The sequence below is a fragment of the Falco biarmicus genome, chromosome 2 (genome assembly GCF_023638135.1).
Source record: "Falco biarmicus isolate bFalBia1 chromosome 2, bFalBia1.pri, whole genome shotgun sequence".
In the NCBI taxonomy this organism is placed as follows: domain Eukaryota; kingdom Metazoa; phylum Chordata; class Aves; order Falconiformes; family Falconidae; genus Falco; species Falco biarmicus.
Window position 1 is genome coordinate 23,414,196 of NC_079289.1, and position 24,556 is coordinate 23,438,751.

Below are 24,556 nucleotides of genomic sequence, written 5' to 3' on the forward strand. Positions count from 1 at the left end.
TAATATATTACACAACAGAAAGCAGAGAAACTCCTCAAAACAATGAGATTCTCCAGTCATCTGAGGACATCTTAAGTGACATCAGTAGTTTTTATCTGGCCCCCAAGAACTGCTTTCGTCAAATGTTTCCAGTGAGGTTTCTCTGTGCCTCCCAAACATGGGCAGCCACATTGGGATGTTACAACATCCTGGCACAGCATGGCCCTCCGAGCGCTGGTTGGGACCAGCCTGGTAGGACGCCAACCAACAGTGATACACATCATCGCAATTCACAACAATTTCACAAAGGAAAAGCCTAATCGCCACATCTCTCTTTTTTTTGACCCAAACTCACATTGCCTAGCAACTGGCTGCTACAAATCACGCTCTGGCTCCTGATGCCATGGAAAATTCATAATGTCCTGTCATCACCACCCACCTTGCCATCAAATGTCTTCTCACAAAACAGCCTTGTAAAAAAGGGGGATTCTGTATTGTAATTCTTCTGAAGACTTGCAAATGCTAAAGAGTGCACTTGCCCCATTTTTATGCAGTCACCAATGATTTCACTTGCTTTTTAGGCATGTTTTAGAAAAAAACAGAGTGCCAGATCCCTTTGCAAGAACACATTGTTTCTGGAAACCATCACACTAATAATGAACAAAAGAGCTACTGTATACAAGCAGGCTATAGGTGACATTTCAAGATATAAATGATTATTCTTTTCTTTACTCTGACAACTTCCAGGTTATCAATTGTTTTCTAAGCATTTTAGGCTCCATGAAACTGGCATTATGGGGAAATGCTATTGTTTACCCTTTCACACTTGACAAAAGCAATTCCCACGTGAAAGACAAGTTTAGCCGTGGGACACAGTCTCGATACCTAAAGGAGGAAATAGTCTGGTGAGTTCCCAAGCACAAGGAACTGTCATGTTGTCACCCTCTATTTTAAAAGCACAGCCACTTTGTTCCTTTGCTGCAGCTATTTTGGTCACTATGGTCTGTTTTGTTACGGCTTATGTAAATGCTATATAAATGATCAATCATAAATGTAACCAAAAATAATAAAAGCTATGCACTGTAAAAAAATAAAGTTATTAGATCTATTAAAAATAGCAACTTCTTCCTTATACAGAATTTATAATACACAGAAACATCTCACAGCAAAATCATGACGAAGGAAAAATAGGGGAAACATTCACAAGGAAGTGTAAGGTTGCCCTTAATTCTCCTTCAGGAGTTTGGCTGGTTCTTAATCCCCATAATAAATCCAATTGTCGTTTGCCCACCAAAAACAATCAATATTTTTAATGGTTTCAATTTTGAATTTGTATTTTTAAAAAGCATTAACTCACTGTGCTGGCTGCAACCTTGTCAGTCATATTAGTGTAATATTTCTCATTTCATAAAGTAATTACAACATTACAAATTCCTGAATCTTCAGGCCGGGAGCAATACTCACACTTTTATCAGTAGCTTTTTACATTAGTGCAGAACTGACTTTAAAAATTGACCAACACAGCAACTGGAAGTCTACCTGGATTTATTTGGACAAACACGGTTCACGTCTGTTTGTTTTAAAATCAACATTATTATAAATGATATGATAGGTCTGTGCATTATATCAACATTTTTATTTCTTCCCTGCATACTTCTTTTAGAAGACACTTTTTAAGATTAATGTACTTTAGTGTAGAAAATAATTTCAAATAAATAAGCATTAGAATTTGCTCAGCAGGTAATATTTATAAGTCCATCAAGATCAGATTAAAATAAAAAATATATAGTCCAGTCAATCTCAAACTGAATTGTGCTCATTCTGCACATTCAAGTTAATTTATTAAATGTCCGCTGTTGACTGAAAACACCAGTTTTTAAAGTTAATCAGTTTATTCAGCTTTGACACTTTTGATGAGGCCGATATCAAAGTGGAAGAAAAGACTGATCCAAAGTTTTCCTTATCGCTCAGTAGGAGACAGCAAGAGAAAAAATAACAACATGCAAAATGTAGCACAGGGGATCTTCCAAACCCCAGCTTCCACGTGCCTTGTCAAAGCAGAAAACACCCGTCTGAACTCAACTGGAAGCTCACGCGTTACGATTTTGTTTGCTATTCCTCCTATATCCAACCCATGGGGGAATGTGCACCACCTCAGGGCCTGAAAGGTAGCAACAGTAATAAAAAATCAAGATGATATGAGACACCTGTTACTGTTTAATGAGTCCTTTAATGTTTTACATTGCTTTGTGTTGTACAATCATTCCTTGTGCTTTTATATTTGAGGATCCGAGAGTAAACAGCCTTTTTGTTGCAGTGCTCACCTCTGATTGTAACGTCTTTCTTTTGAAGCACTTCTTTCCCCGTGTATATGTTCCTTGCTCGGCAGGCATAGGTGCCCGAGTGTGCCAGGGAAACATTCTTGATGGTCAGAGTGAGGGTGATGGAGTACTCCTTGTTGAGAGACCTTTTTGCTTTCGTTTGATTGTTGACCGTCCTCGGTAAAATCCAAGCAATGTCTTTGTACAGGAATTTGTTGGCCGAACAGGATAATACCAAATTCTCTCCTTCAATGGGCATTTTTTCCAAACTAATACGGAATCCACTCGGTACATCTGTCAAAAATGAAGAATGCTTTTTAGTTTATATGAAATGAATGAGCCAAAATTAACACGGCATATATTTTCCCTTTTATCAGGAAGCCTTTGAACTAATCAATGTCGTTGTCTTCCTGCTGAAGTCTCTAATCTTTCCTTTTATATGCTAGGCTCCAGCTATTCTTGTAATTTGTCTTGAAGCTATGAGACACTTGGGCTCAGACATCAGCTGGTGTAAACTGAAGTCGCTTTTGGAAGTAATGAGTTTGTATAAATGTTATGCCAAGTTAAGACAGACTGGGGCAAGGTACCAAAAGCAGAATTATTTAAAGATAGCACTGTGGGACTGTGAAAAAGGAGGAAAATTCTGATCTCGGCTCCAGCTCATGAACTGCATGAGAGAAAGCAAATCTCAAGAGGACAGCAGAAAAATACTGCAGCTTGTCATGCCTGGTTATATTATTTTCATGTTATTCATAAATAGTAAAGCAAATTATGTCTATTTCTTAAAAAGTGCTTAAAATACTGAAAAACTACTCTATCTGTGATTACATGCCTGAGGAACAGAGGTATTTACCCTCTACGTATTTTAAGTGTTTCAGCCACCCAAGAGGAAAGCAGAAACAATACCCTCTGGTCTGGGTGGCTGGCTGTGTGTGGGCAGCACCAGGATGAAAATCACTCTATTCAGGCTGCTTGGCATTCAGCATAGGTGGACGATATTTCCACCTGAGAGAAATCAAAGACCATTGCACTAAACATTCATTAAATGTAAATATGGCCTAAGTTTTCACAAGGATTTTTCATAGCAGATTGTTCAGGCAGGAATAATTTAGCCAACAATTGAAAAAGCCATGTTTGCAGCTCATTATAATGTTTCTGCTGCTTCCTCCAGCTGGGGAGAAGTGCAGATCCATGGCAGTGCTGACTGCCTCCTGGCGACCTCCACCTGAGGCGCATCCCTCCAGCAAGGAAGAGTTACAGCACTGACCCCAGTGAAAGTAGAAGCAAGTTCCTGAGGGAAAGCATTTCCAAGTTTTACTCCTAGAATGCAACCTCTCTTGGCTTATTTGTAGCCAATATTCTGATAAAGTCATTTCCTTCTTCGGTCAAGTGACATCGACTTCGGCCATTTTCAATTGTTCTTTCACTGCTCATTGCTACGGCACTTGGCTGTGAACTTGCCTCAAAATCGTAAGAATGGTTTCGTCTTTCATAAGGGAGAGTTATGCCTTCTCTTCTTGTCTCTTTGAGCATGAATAGCTCAACACCAACTTTCATTCCGTTCCATGCTTACCAGTGTCACTTTGGGTTTAATGTTGCATTAGCAGGGACACATAAACAGTAGATCTCCAGTGAATAATATCACACATATTTCAGTAACCTCACTCACTGATGGACCAATCCATCTGAAAGCTTCTCCCTAAATCCCCACAATGCAAACTGAGCTGCCTTGCCTCCCCAGGGGGATCATGAACATGACCCTTGTAACATCAATGTAACAGTAACACTGCTGCCTTTCAAAGTTCTGCCTATTGGAAGTCCGGCATCAGTTGCTCCCTTTAATTTCCTCTTTCCCACACTTAGCCTTGAATGTTAAACACAGGGTAAATGAGCTCCTGCAAGTCCTGGATTGAAATTTTCTCTGACTGTAGATGCCTTCCAGGGACAGGCCTAATTTCTGTTGATTGAGCTCATCATGCCCTTGCAGTGGGAGCAAGATATGTGCCTGTCATCAGCTGTAGTTCAGGCATGTAGTCCAAAGATCAGCCTAATGGAGGCAGCAACACTAACACATTAGATTGGATATTAAAGTGTGTTGACTTGTTCCTCTTACATTTCATTGGGATCCCTTTTTTTCCTTTCTCCAGTGAAAAAAATTATACGAAAAACTTTAAATTTCGTGAACTCATTTATGAGTTACTATCATCAGCATCCTTTTTGAGATGTAAGAACACATGGTGCCAGATTCTGGTCCCAGTTGAGAACGTGTTGACTGGAAGTGCTACTAAGATGAAACCTTCAGTGGGGTACAGCATATTTAGCTTAAGCCATCAGAAGGTAGACATCTACTTGAATACAGTTGTTTTGTGTATGGGACAAAGTTTACAGCCCATGGAGTAACACAGGTACCTCCAGAGGGCAATGCAACCCATCTCCTTAGGATGAGTCAAATTCCAGAGATCCTGATACCTCATGCTTAATTATGAAGAGATCCTACACGACCAGCTTAGGCTTAGATGCCTAACTTTAAGGCTCACGTTAGATGAAGTGAATCCTATGCTTGATTTTTTAAAAAGCATTGAAATTAGACACACTTAAAACCAATCAAGGGTCCAAAGTTTTGATTATGGATAAGTATTTGGATGAAAGAAATTGCTGCATCTTACAGTTCATCTCAAATTGTTCTGTTATGTGTTGGGAAAGCCAGGGTATGGGCCTGAAATACTGACAATTTTTGGCTTTTGCAGATGCTAGAACTCAGTAAAAGCTAAGGAGAGCCAAGCAAAACTCTTAAGATGAAACTGAAGATCCCCTGGGACTAAGGCAAATGAACTATTTTTAACGTAAAAGGATAGCGTGCCAACAGAATACTGTAGTTGCAACTATGTCCATGTTGTTAGGTCTGGAGCTCTCCCTAGGTGTGTCTTCTGAGAAGATTATTTTCTGAATAAATCCAGGGACAAAAGCAAAATGCACAGGATTCCAAAAGAATAATTTGTTTAAAGGCCACGAGCCCCCTAATATATGACACCTCTCACCAATTGTTACAGGCTCAGGCTGGCTAAATAACGTGGCTGGGAATAATGTAAAAGGGTTTTATTTACTTTAGTGATTTGAAGCTTCCTGTGGAAATAGCTCCCAGGTTTCCTGATGGAAGATTTTGTTTATCTTTGCCAAGCACCATCAGGAATCTCAAAATAAAATGCGCTTAGTGACATTGGGAAACCAGGGAGATAAGGCAGAGCTGTTCCTGTTTCACCCTCTGTAATTGCAAACACACCCATGGACCTGCTGTGTGCCAGCAAAACAGCCCAAAAATGTAGGGAAAGGGGCAGGCTAGAGGAAAGGGGGCTACCACAGTTAAATTTGGCATAGAGGTGTTGTTACAGAGACTGTTTCCATATCTGCGAGCAGGGGAGCTTCCAGAAATCACTTTTTTACATTGCTTTTATATATGGCTCACAGCTACTTTTGTACCCTGAAGAAAGATTTGCTTTTAGAAATAAGTCACTGTGACAACATCCCCAAAACGCCCTTCATCTGACAGAGGCCATAGCAAAGGAAAGCTACTCTAGAGCCCATGGACTTCAAGTCCACGTCCATGTCCTGCACCCTCAGGCACAGTGAATAAAATTATACCACTCTCAAACCTCCCAGAAAAACTTATGCAAGTTGCACTTCAAGCCCAGAAATAATGAGATTTATAATAACTTTAAAAAGGGCTTGTTCTTACTGGACCCTTTCTGCTATATCTTCTTGCACTTACTTCCTCACATCTACCTGTTCCCTGAGGGTGTGAAACATGCCACCGCCGAACTAGGGTAGCTGGGACAGGCTCTGCCTTCCCACCACCTTCCCAACAGTTTCTGCCTATAGAGAAGAGACTCCTCACACCACCACAGAGCTCCCTGGAGCATCTGCATTTTTGCATCCCCAGGAGAAGGCCTGAAGGAGATTACCTCCAAGGAAAGGGATTCTTCCTGTTCAGGACAGGCTTTGTCTCCATGTGCTCTTTGGAGTCCTTTCTGCCTTGTCCTTTACAAAGGGCAGCAACTCCTCTTCCTACAAGGGATCACCTTCTCCTGCTCAGACACTTCTCTTACTTCTAGATACTTATTTTGTGTGGCTCAGGTTGGCTTCAAACCAACTGACCCAACATAAGATAAACTAACCCAAGCTGTCATGCAAGACTTGAAGTATTTGTTTTGGACTTTGCAGTGTCCTGTTCACATCCATCAGCATTTAGGGTTCTTGTTCTTTTATTTCCTCAAAGTTTTGTTCAGCAAAGGCTGGATGTATTTGTTTCAGTGATGTGAAACACAGGCTGTTACCCAGCCACAGCAATTTGGTCTCAGTCCAATGGAGGAGTGTTATGATTACAGCACGTGAACTCAACTGATGCACTATGTGCACGAAGCAGAAGAATGAGCCTAACTTGGTTTTTGTAAGGACAAAACAGCAGTACTGTTTAAACTGCCTTCGATCAGTGCAACTGAGTGTCAGTGGATGATCAGGACTTTCCATGTCACACAATTGAAGTGCTCAGCTCCAGGAACTCAAAGGACAAATGCATTTCAACTTCACCACCCTATACAGAAAGTTTGCCACCGGTCAAGATATTAAGACTTTCCAAACCAAAATAAAGCTGCCACTCCTCTCTCTGAACACCAGCCAATACAAGAGTCTTCAAAGGAAACTCATAATACTCTGCATGTTCTCATGTAAGCTTTGGTATCAAGGAGAAGGATTTCCATCTATCCCTGGTCAAGATCTAAGAATATGAGATCTAAGTGAGGAAGCTTAACTCCTTCATGTCACTGCACTAAAATATCTGAAAATGTCATCAAACTTCTAAACGGACATTTGGATACAGCAAATGGGGCCCATCAAAATACAGCTTCATTTGGTTTCAGGATCTTCCATGCAGCATTTTGAAGACTGAGTAAGAGTTAGAGAAGGCCAAATTCAGCATCTCGCACATTAAAAGAGTAACAGCCTCAGTGAGTGACTCTCAGTGACTGCTCGAAGTTATATGTGAAGTCCCCACATAAAGATGAGAATATAGCACCACTGGCATGTTGATTTATGGAGAACTATGTGATGCTGTTTAGCTTTCTGTCCAAACAGAAACAATGTAAGATAACTGATTTGAGAGCAGGGACAGCAGTCCAAGGTGGCAAATGTTCTTGTCACATCCATTAATAGAACATAGAGATATTCTTCTTGTTTCTGTATTTTAACAAACAACTTGCCTATGTGTCACTTATCTGTTTATACTTCTCATGCTTGTTCCCAAATTTCTGTATTTATAGATAATTGGCACTTTCTAAATGTGGAAGTGTATTAAGATATGATAAGCTTTAACAGCTGTAGACACCCACGAGCAAGGTTGGCAAGGAGGAACTGTACCAGCAGCACGCAGTGGACATCGCAAAAAGAAACGATGAGTGCTCGTAGTAGGTGACTCTCTGTTGAGGGGCATTGAAGCATCCACCTGCTGACCTGACAGGGAGTCATGAGAGGTATGCTACTTTCCAGGAGCTAAGGTCCTAGCTATTGCCGGGAAAGTGCCACAACTTGTCAAGAGCACAGACTACTGTCCATTGCTACTCTTTCATGGGGACATGAATGACACCACAAGCCAGAACCTGGGCAGAATCAAGGGAGACTACAAAGCCCTGGGGGTGCACAGGAAAAGTACTGGCACCCAAGTTTCTTTTCTTCCCCTTAACCAGTTAGAGGAAAGGGTGCAGCCAAAAATAGATGTGTAACACAAATCAATTTTATTTGATGGGTTTTATGACTGATGCCATCATGATGGTTTTGATTTTTTATGACAATGGGACATTCTTCAATGATTATATCTTATTAAGGAGGGATGGGATCCACCTGTCTAGAAGAGGCAAGGGAATATTTGGCAGCAGGCTGGCCAGCTTGGTGAGGTGGGCTTTAAACTGAAAGACTCAGGAGGTGGGGTCCAAAATGGCGATGCTCACACCACTGCAGCCAACTGGGGAATAAGCCAAGCCAACCAGAGCAGTGAAAAATGTTCCTTAGTTGCCTCCCAAGATGAGAATCAAAGACCAGCCACCTCAAGCATACACATATGCATGCAGCCTGAGGAACAAAGAGGGGGAACTGGAGCTCCACAACCAGTCAGAAAATTATATCGTAGGAATAACTGAAATGTGGTGGGACAACTCATGACTGGAGGACTGCAATGGATGGCTATAGCATGTTTCATAATGACAAGCAGAAAAGAAGAATGAGGAGTTGTGCTCTGCATTAAGGAGAATCTTGCCTGTATAGAAGTGAAGTATGGTGATTGTGGAAGCCCTATCTAAAGTCTCTGGGTCAAGATCAGAGAGGTCTTGAAGGGAAACTTACATTAGGCATCTGCTACTGACCTTGTCGGGTCCTGCCCGTGGGTCACACCAGCCCCAGGCAGTGCTACAGGCTGGGGCAGGGGGCTGGGAACTGGGAAAGGGCCTGGGGGTGCTGGCTGACAGCCGGCTGGGCATGAGCCCCCAGTGTGCCCAGGTGGCCAAGGGGCCAGCAGCAATGTCCTGGCTGGTGTCAGAAACAGTGTGGCCAGCGGGGCCAGGGCAGTGACCGCCCCCTGGACTGGGCACTGGTGAGGCCGCACCTCGAACCCTGGGTTCAGTGTCGGGCCCCTCGCTGCAGGAGGGACGTCGAGGGGCTGGAGCGTGTCCAGGGAAGGGCAGCGGGGCTGGGGAAGGGGCTGGGGCACAAGTCTGATGAGGAGCAGCTGAGGGAGCTGGGGGTGTTCAGCCTGGAGAGGAGGAGGCTGAGGGGAGACCTTATCGCTCTCTGCAGCTGCCTGAAGGGAGGGGGTAGGCAGGTGGGCTCGGTCTCTTCTCCCAGGTAAAAAGTGACAGGATGAGAGGAAACGGGCTCAAGTTGCGCCCGGGGAGGTTTAAATAGTGTAGGGAAAAAAATGTCTTCACAGAAAGGGTGGTCAAGCATTGGAACAGGCTGCCCAGGGAGGTGGTAGAATCATCATCCCTGGAGGTGTTTAAAAAACATACAGTTGTGGTGCTTAGCGACATGGTTTAGTGATAGACTTGGCAGTGCTGGGTTAATGGTTGGACTTAATCTTACAGGTCTTTTCCAACTTAAAAGATTCCATGATTCTATGACCTCCAAACCAAGATGCTAAGGCCAACGAAGCAGATTTTGGGTCAGTTAAGCAAGCTTCAGGTCAACAGAACATGGTTCTTATGGGTGACTTCAGCTACCCAGGTATTTGCTGAAAGAACAATACAGCAGCTCACATGCCATCCATCAAGTTCCTGGAATGCACAGAGGGCTGCTCCCTCACACAAATGTTAGATGTGCCAACCAGGAATGAGGCACTGCTGGACTTGCTAACCACAAACGCACTTTGTAACATCTCAGTTAGTGACAGCCTCGGCTCCAGTGATCACAATATTGTGGAACTTGGGATCCTACTGAGCATGCTGAAGGTTAGTATTAAGACAAAAGTTTCAGATTTTAGAAGAGCAAATTTCACTCAGAGCTCAGTTGGGAGGGATTCTGTGGGAAGCTTCCGTGGAGGATAAAGAGCTAGTGAGTGCTGGGAGTTTTTCAAGAACTTTCTCCTGGAAGCACAAAACCAGTTCATCTTCGTTAAAGGTAAGGGAAGAAGGTGGACCAGGAGACTCCCTTGGCTTAACTGCAAGCTTCTGAGTCTGCTCAAAACTAAAAGAGAAGCATACTAGAGGTGGAGAAGTGGACAAATACCCATTGAGAACTACAAGGGCATAGCCAGGGTGTGCAAAGATGCAGTTAGAAAAGTGGTATCTCAGCTCAGATTAAAAATGGTCAGAGATGTCAGAAACTACAAGGGTTCTTCAGGTATGTAAACAACAAGCAGAAACAGAAGGAAAATATTGGCCTGCTGTTAAGCAGGAGAGGTGAATTAGTCACCAACAACGCTGAAAAGGCAGAGGTTCTCAACACTTTCTTCACCTCTGGCTCTACCAGCACTGTAGGGCCCCAGGCCTTGGCAGCAAAAATCCAGTTTGATGCAAACACAGACCCGTCAGTGAAGGAAGAGCTGGTATGTGAGCCATTACAGGAGCTTGACCACTATAGATTGATGGGCCCTGACAATATCCATCTGAGGGTGTTGAGACCTGGCTGACATCGTGGAGAGGCCACTCTCTATAATCTATGAGAAGTCATGGAGATCAGGGGACATCCCAGAAGACTGGAAGAAGGTTAATGTCACCCCAGCTACAAGAAAGGTTTAAAGGAGACTTTATGAAATTATAGGCCCATCAGTCTTTCTTCAATCCCTGGGCAAGTTATGGAACAAATCCTCCTGAGGACTATCACAAGTCAAAGGAAGCACATGATTGGGAAAAGCCAGCACAGATTCATCAAGGGCAAATCGTGCTTGACAAACCTCATCACCTTCTACAATAAAGTAACATGCCTACTTGATGTGGGGCAGGTAGTGGACATTGTCTACCTGGGTTTCTCCAAGGCTTTCGATGTGGTTTCCGACAGCCTCCTCCTAGAGAAACTGATGCATTACAGCCTAGACAAGTGGTCCAGGTGGTCGGTGGGGAACTGGCTGACAGGCCACACAGAGGGGGGTGGTAAATAGCTCCTTTTCACACTCACAACCTGCCATGAGTGGGGTCCTTCAGGGATCAATATTGGGCTCAACACCATGTCACATCTTCACAAGTGATCTGGATGATGGGATCAAGTGTACTCTGATGAAATTTGCTCACAATACCAGACTGGGTGGGGAAATGGACATTTTGGAAGGGAGAGCCACCCTGCAGGAAGACCTGGGTAGGTTGGAAGAGTGGCCTAACAAGAACCTTATGAAGTTCAACAAGGACAAGTGTAAGGTCTTGTATCTGGGAAAACATAATCCAGGACTGCAGCACAGGCTGGGCTCTACTTGGCTGGGGAGCAGCTCTGTGGAAAGGGACCTGGGGGTCCGGGTGGACAACAAGCTCAGTATGAGCGAACGATGTGCAGCTGTGGCAAAGAAAGCCAACTTGATGCCATCCCCGCTACACAAAAAAGGTGTGGACAGGCTGGAGAGGGTCCAGAGAAGGGCCACAAAGATGATCGAATGACTGGGAACCTGCCATATGAGGAAAGGCTGAGAGAACAGTGTTTGTTCAGCCTTGAGAGAGGAAGGTTTAGGGGACACCTTATCATCATGTTCCAGTATTTAAAGGGTGGATACAAAGAAGGTGGAGAATCCCTTTCTACAAGGAGTCACATAGAAAAGATGAGGGGTAATGGGTATAAGTTACTCTTGGAAAGATTCCAAATGGACACAAAAGGAACATTTTTCACAATGAAAACAATCAGCCATTGGAATAATTTCCCCAGGTGGATTCCCCAACACTGGACACCTTTAAGATTCAGCTGGACATGGTGCTGGGCCATGTTGTCTAGACTGTGCTTTTGCCAAGAAAGGTTGGACCAGATGATCCTTGAAGTCCCTTCCAACCTGGTGTTCTAGGATTCTATGATTCTATTACAGCTAGTCAGAATACTTAAAAAACCCACGTATTTTCATTCACAAAATGTGGAGGGGGGACATTTTTCAAAGAACTTTTCTTTTTTTTTTTTTAACCAAATGTAGTGAGTGTGTATCTATAATTTTTTGATATCTCTCAGTATAGTAACAGAATGAGTCTCACTAAAATCATTCATCAGAATGATAAGCAAAAGATTAAGAAAAAAAAACAGATAAGGAAGCAAAAATTAAAAGGGATACATTAAAATTATTTTTCCATTTTAGCATCAAGATTATGATTTTGGGATTAAATTATCAGAATATTTTAATATTTTTGTCTTTTCTCATGTTTCTGAATGAATTACATTTCTTTAATGATCTACCCTGAAATCTTTCATCAGCCAAAGTGCTCTATGAACTACCGCTTTGTAAACAAAACCAAAATAAAATCTTTTGCCAGAAAACAAATCCTTTGTAATGGCATGTGCAGACATTATACTGCTAAATCATGCAGTAGTTATTCTCAAAAACTCATTGTGGGTTTTTTTCAGTAATTCTGGAAGTCAAACATTTAATAATTTGTTTCTGAACCTGAAAACATATAAACACATCCATTAATGGAAAAATAACTGGAAGCGTAATCACATGTGCAGCTAACACAAGTCTCGGTGTCATGCCCTAAATGACATCCAAGGTTGCCTTTGTCAGAAAAGGGAACAGAACTCTGTAGTTTGCACCCTGATATTTTTCCACCTAAAAGTTGCCATAGCCCCCGAGAACTGTGAGCGGCTGCCCGAGTACCCCCAGACATCTCTCCTCTGGCACCATACTGCCTGCAGGTGCTGGCACTGCTCTGGACACCATGTGGTGAGACCTCCTGTTTGGCCACAGGATGCGACTGCAGACACTGTCAATGTCACACATGGAATTGGCTTACTGGTGTATGAAAAGACAGTAAAATTTCATGTACGGAACGACTGCAGAGACTACGTGATTTAAAAGAGGGAATTACAGGCTGCTGTATTTCTGAGCAATTTGTGTCATGCTGGATACTTGATGGAGAGATGAGTCATTCACCAGTTTGGTGTCCTTAGAAATTCAGACCAGCTGCTGTGAAAATCCCTTCCAGGATCACCCAAAAGCATGATATGAGTTTACATGTGCACACATTACAACAATTGCCAAACTGTGGTATATGAAAAAGCCACAACAGCCTAACAGTTACAATCACAGGACCAGAAAACATGTTTAGCTCTAGTGGGGACTAGATCTTACCTGTTACAATAAAGCTGATGTTTCTTTCAGATTTTCCCACTTTATTGGATGCCACACAGCTGTAGATTCCAGAAGATTTGGTTTCAGCTACAACGAGAGTGCTAGCAGTCTGCAAAAGAAAGAAGAGGTTTAGCTCTGGTTTGCTCAGGAACTCATTTAAAGCTTCCCTTCTCTTTCTCCTAAGTCACCACTGACAGTGCCGTGATCCACTCCCTCTGTTCATTCAGTGATGAGCACCACTGGGGCTGTTTAAAGAAGATGTCACCATATACAGCTTTGGAAAGAGTGGAAGAATAACAGGAAACAAGCTCCTTGGGTGACCCTGACATTATCAGAGCCATCATAACCAAAAATCTTTGAAAGCGCCTTTCAGATTGATTTACCTCTTGCTGCTGATGTAATTATAAGCTACAAAACATGAAGCTTACCACCTGAGGAGACAGGCAGCCTACAGGAGAGCTGAACTGCAAAGGGAATAGGTGAGGCATGCCTCAGGCATTTGGATAATGCTGGGAAAAAAGTATCCCTGTTGGCGCTAAATGCATTTGATTTCTCTTTCGTTTTCTCACATACGTATCAGGTGAGAAAGGATAGGGGAAAAAGAGACACTTACTCATCCTCTTTTGGACTATTTCCTCCTCTTGGATGTAACATTCCTATTATTAAATATTAATATGTCAGTTTTCTTTACATTGTATTCTATCGCCACCTTAAGAGGTTCAGCACACTAAAATATTCGCTAAATGATATGACTTGCAGGATGAGATGTTGGAAGGCCAGAGACAAACAACACCCAACGTACCATTAGAAAAATAAAAAGCATCATAGTAATAAGAGTTATATCTTCATGGTGATGGAAAGCCATGGTCTAATGACTTGGGTACTAAGTGGAAGAAGAAAGTTATACAGAAGCAACTGAGGTGTCATTCTGATATGGAGCTGAGACCCGGGGCATGCACACGGAGCTTAGCAGTGGGACATGCTCTCAGATACAACTTGGCAGCTTAATTTTCTGTCTGTCTCTGTTTTACTTCTGTAAAACATGCTTTGGCTGGAGCTACAGGCAAAGCTGAGGCAGCGACAAAAGGAAATTGTACTGCTGCAGAATCCCATTGTTTGGAATTACTTGGCTTTTCTAAAAATCTTCAAAATAATTTTTTGTGAAATTACTACATTCTTTTAAGTCGGCCTGATTGCTGGAGTCCAGAGACAAGCACAAGAGGATGAGTCATCAAAAATTAAGGACCAGATACCTACATTTCTACGTAAACACTGGCTGAACATTTGCACTGTTTCTATGTTTCCTTCTCAGAGACTTCATGGCTATCCCCAAACTCCCTGTTGAATCCCTAAATAATATAGATCTTCTGTTTTCCCAGAACATTCTTTTGTAGAAAGAGTCTATTACTTTTCCTACTACTCAACCAAACACAGTGGAGTCAAATTGTTTCATTTTGGCTTATTCTTTTTAGAAACCCATCCTATGGCAAATTCAAGACTACAGGTGATGCTAACAGCACCTCTACCCTGTTAAGCTGTCTCAGTGGTCAACTACCTGTCTGCTAGCAAAATACACCTTATTTCTAGCCAGAATTGTTCTAGCCTACCTTTTTGGCTCTTCTGTGAGATGAAAGAGGCTCAGTAATACCGGATGGGTAATTACAGCCCTTAAAAAACATGTTGCTGTTTTGCTAAATTCAGTAGGCTGACCTCTACAAATTCCTAATTATAAAGCGTGGGCCCAGCCCTGTCTATATTTTGTCATTCTCTTTGAATTCCTTCCAGTTTTTAAACATAATTTTGCAAAGTGTGGACACAGGGCCCAGAACGGCGATTCCTGCAGCCGTTTTACCAACACTAATTCAGAATAGAAGGAAGTCCCGTAACATCTGCCAGAAGGCTAATGTGGGTGGTTAAACACCGCTTCTGCCGTCCCAGACTGTCTACCACAAAATTACCCTTTTTTGTGTTAATGGGTATTACCTCATAGCAACTTTGCCCAGGTAGGAACAGTGACCTAAAAAGCACGGTGAAGGAGAATGAAGCTCTTCTCTAACTCCAGGACACCTGTCTTTATCCTACCATATCCAGAACCAGAGCATTTCTGAGCCTGAAAAATGCATGTCAGTTATTCCTCCTGCAATTACTCCAATGGTTTGGAAAGGTTTTAGTAGTATCAAACTGTATTTTGTCCTGACTTTATCAGCTATCAGTTCTTAATGAAAATTTGTTCATTCTGACTTTTACTGCTCCAGCCCACTATGATGTATTACTTTTATTACAATATATACAGTTACACTAATGCAGTATGACTGCGGTTACTGAGCAGAGTGCTTACAGATTGTGCTTTTTCGTGTGTGTTAAATGGCCCTAGAGAACATTCCTCGGTACTGAAACTCAGCAATTTAAACTGTTAGCTTTTCCCCAGCATTGTTTTCCTTTTGACCAACTTGCACTGTCCCAAATACTCCTCTAGTGCAAGCCAAGGATCACTTCCAACAGGCAACTTCCATGCAACCAACATCTTTTGGAGGGCAAGGGAGATAAGGCACGGGCCTTAGTGCCAGCAAGCAGTCATTGGTATGTTTACTTGACTAAGGCAGAGAAAGCCATAGCGTCTAGGATAAAGCAAGACTGACTTTGCAACAGAACAGAATATTTTAGAGACAACATGTCTCTGCATAAATCTTTTAGCTTATAAATTAGTCATAAGGATAAGATAACATCTCTTTAAATAGTTTGTGAGCCCTCCAGTGGTGCAGTCTGTGTGCTGCATTGTGGATGCCAGCCAAAACCCACCAGAGAGGCAGTGTGTACAAAACCAAGCCTGGCACGTTGCTGTTTATTGAGCAAATTATGGCTGTTTGAGATCAGTCTGTGCTGCGTGGTTCCTCTACACAGCTGTTACTGAAAAAGGAGCAAGAGAAAAAGTTCTCGCAGCCTCGTATTGTCTGGCTTCGCGACAGAGACTTGCAGACTGGATTAGATATGGAAAGTCTGAATCCAGTTGCCATGATCCAACAGAACAGGGCAAATTCTTCCTGGCATGCTCGGCATCTTGAGCATCAACTGTCCACAAACCCCATTTACCACCAAAGCTTTGATCCTTTATTCCTCCTTTCTGTACCCATCAGCTCAGCTGAAGCACTACTCTACAGGCTCATCTGAAAGCCAGGGGCTAGGGAAGCAAATCCCATGCTGCTGCTGATTCTGCCAGCAAATAAAAGAGCCATAAAGCAGAAATTCTGAGAGATGGAAGAGCAAAAAAGATTTGTTTGTGGTGGAAACTGATGAGGAAAAGACCAGGGGGGGAAAAGAGTGCAAAGAAACCAGCACAATCATCCTTAGAGCCAGGGTGGGCTAGTTTTTCCCCTGGAGCATCTTCTTGAATATCTCTTGTCTCAAAGTAGCTTAGATAGAGGATCCTTACTGCTCCAGCTGACAGCAGAGAAGCAAGAAGGGTTTTCGGAAAATGGTGGCAACTTGACTCTTGCCTGACTCCTAAGAAGGCCTCTGCAGATGCTCGCATAAACATGTTCCATTCAGAGATTGCTGTCCTAACTTCTCAAAAGAGCCCATACATTTAAAAAGCAAAATATCGCCCTCTCAACATTAAGCAGGTTATTGCACATCTGCCAAATATTGTTGATTCCCTCCTAGTTACGCTTTTAAATCCTCACCCCCTTAAATTTATCTTTGGCTAAAGCAATATTATTTAGGAAGATCTATATTGAAATATTGGCAGCACACCATTTGATGGGCCTGCTTATGCCGAAGGTATGCATGTCTCACATATTGGCAAGGAGCATCAGTGCAAAACATCTGGACAACATGCTTCACCTTCAGGACCGTCACAAAGAAACACCAAAATATCTTCAGTAGCAGGACACGAATACGTGCAGGACAGCACCCTCTTCCCCCTTGGGGTCAGACAGGCAAGTCACCGCTGTGCAGCAAGCAGAGCTGTGGTTTCCCTCTGCGTCCCGTGTTGTCTGCCTCAAACAGGCCGTGAGGCTGAGTGCAGCTGGCCCGTGAGGAGGTCACACACAGAGAGCCATGCCACGGGCACTCCCTGCCCTCCTCCCCAGGGCTGTAGGTAGGGTGAGGCAGTGCTCGATTCGCACCTCCCTAGCGCACCAAGGGAGGGGATCGATTCCAGGAGCTGGAGGGGGCCGCAGCTTGGCAGAGGCGGGTGCCAAGTTCCACTGGTTTTAATCTCACCAAGGGCTCGGCTCAGCTGGCACTTCCCAGCGATCTGCTTATAAGTGTTGACAGCGATTCTAGTAGCACTCAGGAGGGCCCCAGGAGAAGTTATAACATGCTGAAGAGAGGCAAGCTCTGCTCCCACTGCTATCTTTAGCCTGGCTTCCTAGGAAGATGACACTGTCTGTCTGTCTGTCCATCTGTCTACCAATCTGTCCCTCTGTCTGCCAGTATCCTCTCCTCCCCCGTGCACTCAGCAATTTTTTAATCCATTGCCCAGTTTCAACCAGAATTGACAGACAACTCAAAGCTCATAAGATCTCACGCATTTCATGAAAACCAGCTCTTGGGTAGAGGAGAAAGATCTAAATGAGTGTTGCTGTAGTGAGCTAAACAGCTCTCTCTTCTGCTTTGGGTTCCAGATGGCCAATCAGCACAGATGTCCTGGCCAGACAGCTGGCACATGTAGGGACTGAGAATAGGCACAACACAGGCTTCCTCCTCTCATCAGTAATGAGGGGACATGGAAGAGAGCTAGAGGTTTAAGTCTTGGTCATAGAAGATGCAGGAGAGACGGACCCCTCCTGTTTTGCATGGTCACACCTTATCAGTCAGGTCCAGGAAGGACTGACTCTTCTGACTATCTAGCACTTCACCTTTATGTTGGACAGGGATGGTTTTTAACACAATCCACAGTCAGCACATGTCAGCATTGCTGCCAGCCAAACCAGAGATGGCCAAGGGCAAGCCCAGGTTTGGTCTTGCAGAATCCTGTTACAGGGACATTACTTTCCATTTTCCTGAAGTCAAGTGGCTTTGACATTCACAAGAGAAGGGACCACTAAAAACTTGTGTCAGTAAGGTATTTTTACAGTGGAAAACAAGGCCATACATACATACATAAACATACACATACAGAGATGAATGATAAACCACAACTTCATGCATTACTGTTCTTCATACACAATTCCTGGAGGCATGCATTGTGATACAGACCCAGCTTTCACAGTACTTGTTATTGTCAGTGGGACCCCAACATCTGCTAGCAGCAGAGGGACAGGGCAGTCAGGGACTGCCTGTTCCATTTCAGGTTCTCAAGAATGTGGCTCTAGTAGGTTACTTCCCAAAAACAAGGGGGTTTTGTCCCACTCCCTCCATTTTTTCCCAGTACTCAATTGCCCTCCAGCCTACTATCTCCTTCCCTTGGATTTATCATCTTTTCTTCTTGGTCAGTGCTTCCTACTCTCTCTCATCCATCTTAGTGCTCTTTTGTGCATTCTCCATGCCCAGGATCTTTGTCCACCTCTCCTACAGCTCCCTGTCCCTTCTAGCCCTGTACAAGGAGTACTGACTCCTTCTTTCAAAGCTGTTGATAAACCAGTGTGTGCCTGCACACACAGGAGAGAACAGTTGCCTGATATGTATGCACTGATATCAATGAATACACCACCTCTTTGTACCTGATTATTGCAGGTAATTCACAAATTGACATTTTAATGGACACTGATTATGCTAAGAATAAGAATCATCATCATCATCATCATCATCATCATCATCATCATCATCATCATCATCATCATCATCATCATCATCATCATCATCATCAGTATTGGCCCTGAGTTATACCTAGCAGTTGGCTTTAGCTGGGAACACTAGGAAGTGATGGTTTTTAGCAGCTGAATGACAGGAGAAGGACTGTGACCTAGTGACTGTGACCTGTTTACATGATAAGCCTAAGAATACCAGAACTTTGAAGGAAGTCACTGAAATGTCCAACAAAATGAGAATGAAAACTTTGGGTGTGGGAATCATATGACTTCAAGAGTTGTCTTATGATTAAGTATTATGGCTTATGTTACAAAGTTCTTCCATTATACCACTTGAGTTTCTCAATGTCCATTTAAAGAGGCTTCAGCGGAAATGTTACTAAACACTTGTTGTCACGGTTTCTCTGTCACCAGAAGAATAATGTAGCACAGGCTTCCGGCATTACTTTAGCCACACAGACACAGGGTTCGAGGTTTTTCTAGCTTTAAAAATATACTTGCGGCTACCTTGATAACCACAGATAAACAAACAACCAATCAACCTACCACAGCGAAAAGCCAGACTGGAGAGACTCAGATGTTGCACATCCAGGAAACGGGTGGAACTGGCACAATGTCTTTAAGCAAGGTGAAAACAGCTACCTCCATTGCTAAGAGAAACCTTTTGACCATTCCTTGTTCACCTCTTCCCTTGATTACAATAATCTCATCCTGTGGTCACCCCCATTTCTCCTTTCATGCTAACCCAAATGTGCAACTTTTTGAGTTTCTTCATCCATTTCCTACTGCTTTGTCTCCTACGTCTTTGTTGTTTCCATTGAACTTTGAGGTTGTTTTGACCATGCCTGCTATGCTTGGCTGTGGAAGTGGGGTAGACACTCTGTTTAGATAGCAGGACTCCATTGATGCGGAAGCGCCTCAGAGAGCTGTCCATAGCTGTCTGCAGCAGCACAACTGCTCACGGTAGCGGTCCATCGGAGCCAGACACTTGTGATGACGTGCTGCAGTCAGGGAGCTCAGTGCTATTAACAGTCTTACAATATCCCAGCAGATGAGGAAGGGTTTTGTCTGAGCTGTGTCCCTTTGAGTTTGCTCTGGGAGACCAAGAATGACTCTTGGACTGCAGAGTGAAAAGCTATAGTCTCCCACAGGAAAAAAAATATGATCCTGGATGCTCTAGAGCAGCTGTGATTGCACAAATCATACAACACAGCTTGGCCAGGAACCCAGGCTTAGAGAGCATTTTCTACTTACAATAGCAATCTCCAGCTGTGCTTGAAAAGCTATGAAAGAGCAGCAGAAATTAAGAAACCTTAGAATAGTTGTGAAAAAGCTGAGTAAAGAGATTGTTTCCCTAACCTCCCCTTCCCCATAGGGACCAGGAGGAATAAAACAATGCAAGGTAAACCTTTCTTAACTGAACTAAACAGCATGATGACAAGGAACACGAAGGAGAACCATTAAGTTTCACTGCAAAACTTTCCACACAACACATGCAGAGACCATTCCTTGGTTCATTTCTGGGCACATTTTTAAAAAAGGGCTGCTGCTTGCCAAAGACTTCAAACAAAACCTGCAGTTCTCCTGCAAGGACCCATTATTAGCATCTTCCTCAAGGGAGGAATTTATTTGCTGTTGACTGGAAGTTGCTTTGACATTTCAGCCACTCCTCTTCCGCTGTCTCCAAAATGCATGGCACACAAGGGGAATGAGATCTGGTTTTTAAGCAGCTCCTTTTGCACCCTGTGAGCAGGTAGAACTTCACCCATAGCATGGCTAGATGCCTTCTGGAAAATAACTGGTTCTTATCACCTTTTTTTCATCATTCCCCCTCCTGTGCCTGAAATGATTTCCCTTTCCTCCTTCAAATCCCTCCTTATGTCTCATTTTTCATGTGCTTTCCTACGATAGCCTCCCCTAGGAAGCTGTTTGCTCCCATTTTTGCCTTGATCTTTAAGCACATAGAGGTGGCCAGCTAAATAGAGCAAATGCCTTGCTGGGATCCAGCCCGTTCCCATGCACTGGAATGGTGCCACGAACACCTGTGGTATTTTCTACATAATACAACAGCAGGAGAAAATGCAGTCCCAGGCCTGATTCTTGGCTGCACACAAAGCCCTATTTATTCTGCGGTGTGTGAAAGGGCTCTAACAGGAGAATAATTACAGTTTATACCCATTTTCATATGCAGAAGACTGAAGGCAGCCATCAAGGAAAGGAGATCTATATCCCCAGTGCCCTGAGAATTACAAAAAGTGTTTCAGTGTCCTTAGAAACAACAGGCCTAGAATAAGGCAGGCTTTAAAATTTATAACCTCCTCAGCCATTACTGCCACAAACCAAACCAGCCTGTGAAACCAGATGCAGTGACAGTGCTACTGCGCAACTTCACTTGAGCTCCTCTGTAGCACAGGCTACCCAACCACACTAAATCAGTGTCATGTCTAAGCCAGGGCAGTGCAGATGATCTAGGGCATCCTTTAGTCAAACATCTTGATCTGAAGGTTTTAACTGATGGACAAAACTCCATGGCCCTTGGCAAGTTAACCTCATTGGCTTTCTCTCCCATGTTAGACTCAGACTACAGGCCTACTCGTCCTTTAGAAGTGCCTGCATCTCCCCATGGCTCATAAAGGGATGCTTATCTTGGACTAGACACTTAACGCTTAGGTAGTTAGTGCCGCTGGGGTGAATCCTACCTTGCTGTCTCTGACTGAGATCTCTCTTAAACTTTGCTTCTGTAATCTAGATTCATTTGGCCCTTTAAATTTTTTATTGCAAGAAAAGACCTGGTCATCTAATAATCTAGGACCACATCTGTGAATAAACTCTCTAATGAGAGTAAATTGTTTAATTCTCATAGGAAAAACAACAGGAAATTGTGCAATGTCACAAAGTGAAACAAAGATGGCCTGGAACCCTGCCCCTGTGCTCCTGAGGTGACCCAAGTTACTATAGACAAGCTCTAAGAAAGCAGATACAGGGAATCCCAGTGATACGCTGTCCTGGCGTGTGACTTACCTTAATGTGACTGCATGAAGAAATAAGTACATCTCTACATCTCAGTAGATAAATACCAAGTATGAAAGTGATTTGCATGTATGCAGCTCTTCAAATCTAAACAATATAAAAACACTGTCTTCTTCACTGTTACCTTGATGGCATCTTACAGTTCCTTTTCAACACATGATGTCACACAGAAAGGTTATCTGCTCCTAGGAAGCATACCTTATTTTTGCCCTCTATTACAGCCATTCGCTCAGTGACGCTCTGGATCCTGTTTCCTATGTTGCTGCCAGCTTTCAGGATGAAAGATCCTTCAGTATAAGAGCAAAAGCCATGCCTGAAGACAACAAAAATCAAAATTGTATTGATTTGGTGACAGACTGAAACATTCAACACACAAGACAAAACAATTCTTCTAGAAACAGTGATCAGTCAGGGAAAATTCAGGTGCTGTGATGACCAGGCAAGTACAGTTACTTTTTGTTAAATCTTGAGGTTTCGAGCCTGATGATTGGATCGACTTCCACAGCCCCTCTTTGAATATTAGCTTTCTGAAGTCGGTGTTAACCTTTAGCCCACCGTGGACTGGGAGGTCAGAATTTACAGTCTGAGCCTAGACCAATATCCCATTTCCAGTGCTCCTGTTTTCAGCCACTGCCATGGCTCAGGCTTGGCTTCAAACATGAGTTCATACTATTTTCAGCTTAAATTCAAGACAAGTTATATTTGGTTCAAGATCCATTCCATAATGGATTGGATGCTGTTTCACTGTGTCCAGGTTCTTTCTGTTATCATGAAAAATGATGCAAGTTCTCATTTCTGAATGTTTTCTTTAGTTCAGTTTACTAAATGGCAAAATATCAATACTGAGGTTCAATAACAAGACACACAGTAAAAATAACCATAATCCTGTAAATTAGCAAAACAAAGTTAAACAAAACTGTACCCAATTGCCAAAGGGATTTAAATGTTCATTTAATCTGAAAAAAAAAATCAAAGTCATGCTAATGAATGGAAATCTCAGGGAAAAAAATGCTTTTGCCTTATGCAACAAATTGGCTTGTAATCAGAACATTCAGGTGTGGTCATGGTAGAGCTAATTTGTTTCCCAAAGCCTAATTTGGTACACATGGAAATAAACACATTGGAATGCTTCTTAAATGCTGTCTGTCCCTGTTCTACTTTGAGGTTATCTAGTTTTGCTTTTCATCCAAAAATTAGTTGCTGCTTGTTCAATTCCAGCTTCATCAGTAGAGCTCAACCCTTCAGCAGGGTCAAGCTCTTTCAAATACGGTATGTTCCTTTGATCTTCCATGGATTTGAAAGATAATGACTGTAGTATCTGTAATCAAATAGTTCTGACATGTATATCAGTTGTTTAGAGAAAGGACCTTTAAAGCCCAGTGACTGGATAACGGCATGTGATGCAATCCTGACCAAAGAATGAGGTTCATTTCCCTCCAGCTAACTGTGCAGTTTGCTTAAACTTTGTGTTGTTTATAATATCAATAGTACACTAACTTTACATGTTTAATTGTGCAGCTATGCGTCAAACTGGCCAGCATCTTAGCAGATATTACAGCTTAAAGAAATGAAGATATGTAAACTAACTTGGGCTGTAATCATTAGCACAGATACATGATTGTCTGTCCAAGTTTCTTAATGTGCATTGAGAGGGTCAGTGAGCTGAAAAAGCCCAAACACAGGAGCAGGCCATGGTCATTCATGCATAGAGAGAGGACAAGGAGCAACAGCCCTGTCTACACAACCATTTCTTCCAGAGTCTGGTTTCAAAGCCAGCTTCCATTGATGATTGTTGAGGCTAGGGTGGATGGAAGACAGCTGCAGTAAGACAGATGATGCATTCAGGTAGGAAAAAATGGTTCAAAATTGTTCAGAAAGGTAGATGCCATTTACTTTGCACCTTTAATGCTTTAAGAAGTCTGGTTCTGTAATAAGACTAGAACACAGAAGACATGGTAATGTTGGTAAGCTGATAACATTTCCATGCCATAGCATATATCAGAACTTATTTAACGATACCAGTACTGTAGGCACACAATCAGGCAGACTCAAAGGCACATCCCTGTGACTGGATATTTGGGCAATCTCTGTACAGGAAGACAGAGACCCCAGAATCTCATTTCCCCCATACTAAAAAAGTAATTTTAATTATTTTTTTCCTTTCCCCACTGAATGAATATGTTTATTTATTTCTATGCTGAAAATTTGTGCTCTTTAGTATAAAAGTCCTTACAGAGAAACATATTTTGGTAAAGGACAGAAAGAAGGTATAATGCATATTCAGGAACTGCTTGTGCATCTCTGAAAAACATCTTTAATCTCCTTTCTTGCATCTCTGGAGCCTCCAGACTTAGTTGTTACTATATTCTTCCTCAGAATTCCTTGGAAAAGACTATATATTTAGGTTGCAATGTCTTAGGGATGAGGACAGTGTTATGTCTTTGCTGATGCTTAGCAAAATGAGGTGCTGATTACTCATTAACAACATAATACAAACTACCATCATAATTACAATAACATCACAATAACAAGAAAAACACTTGTAAAACCCTAGATGAAATACTAGCCCTGGAGTCACACATGCAAACTCTACTGACTTTACATATCGTACTGTCTCCAAACTGCCAATTACAATGTTAATGCAATTAATGTAGAAAATTGTATACACTTAATAGCTATTGTCCGTG

At 42.7% G+C, this 24,556-nt stretch overlaps 1 protein-coding gene across 2 annotated transcripts in view; it reads right to left on the bottom strand.

The window, feature by feature from the left end:
- Window positions 1-24,556, bottom strand: part of FLT1 (fms related receptor tyrosine kinase 1) — a 117,900-nt gene that overhangs the window by 41,625 nt on the left and 51,719 nt on the right. Inside the window, exons 11-14 of one of the 2 annotated variants that reach the window (XM_056329043.1) lie at window positions 22,068-22,182; window positions 13,090-13,198; window positions 2,304-2,594; window positions 1,510-2,140 (exon numbers count right to left, since the gene is read on the bottom strand). In XM_056329043.1, the coding sequence (XP_056185018.1) occupies window positions 2,070-2,140; window positions 2,304-2,594; window positions 13,090-13,198; window positions 22,068-22,182 (586 nt within the window). In that variant the 3' untranslated portion in view covers window positions 1,510-2,069. Of the gene's footprint in view, window positions 1-1,509; window positions 2,141-2,303; window positions 2,595-13,089; window positions 13,199-22,067; window positions 22,183-24,556 lie in introns of those variants that run through there. The other variant, XM_056329042.1, reaches the window with a different exon arrangement.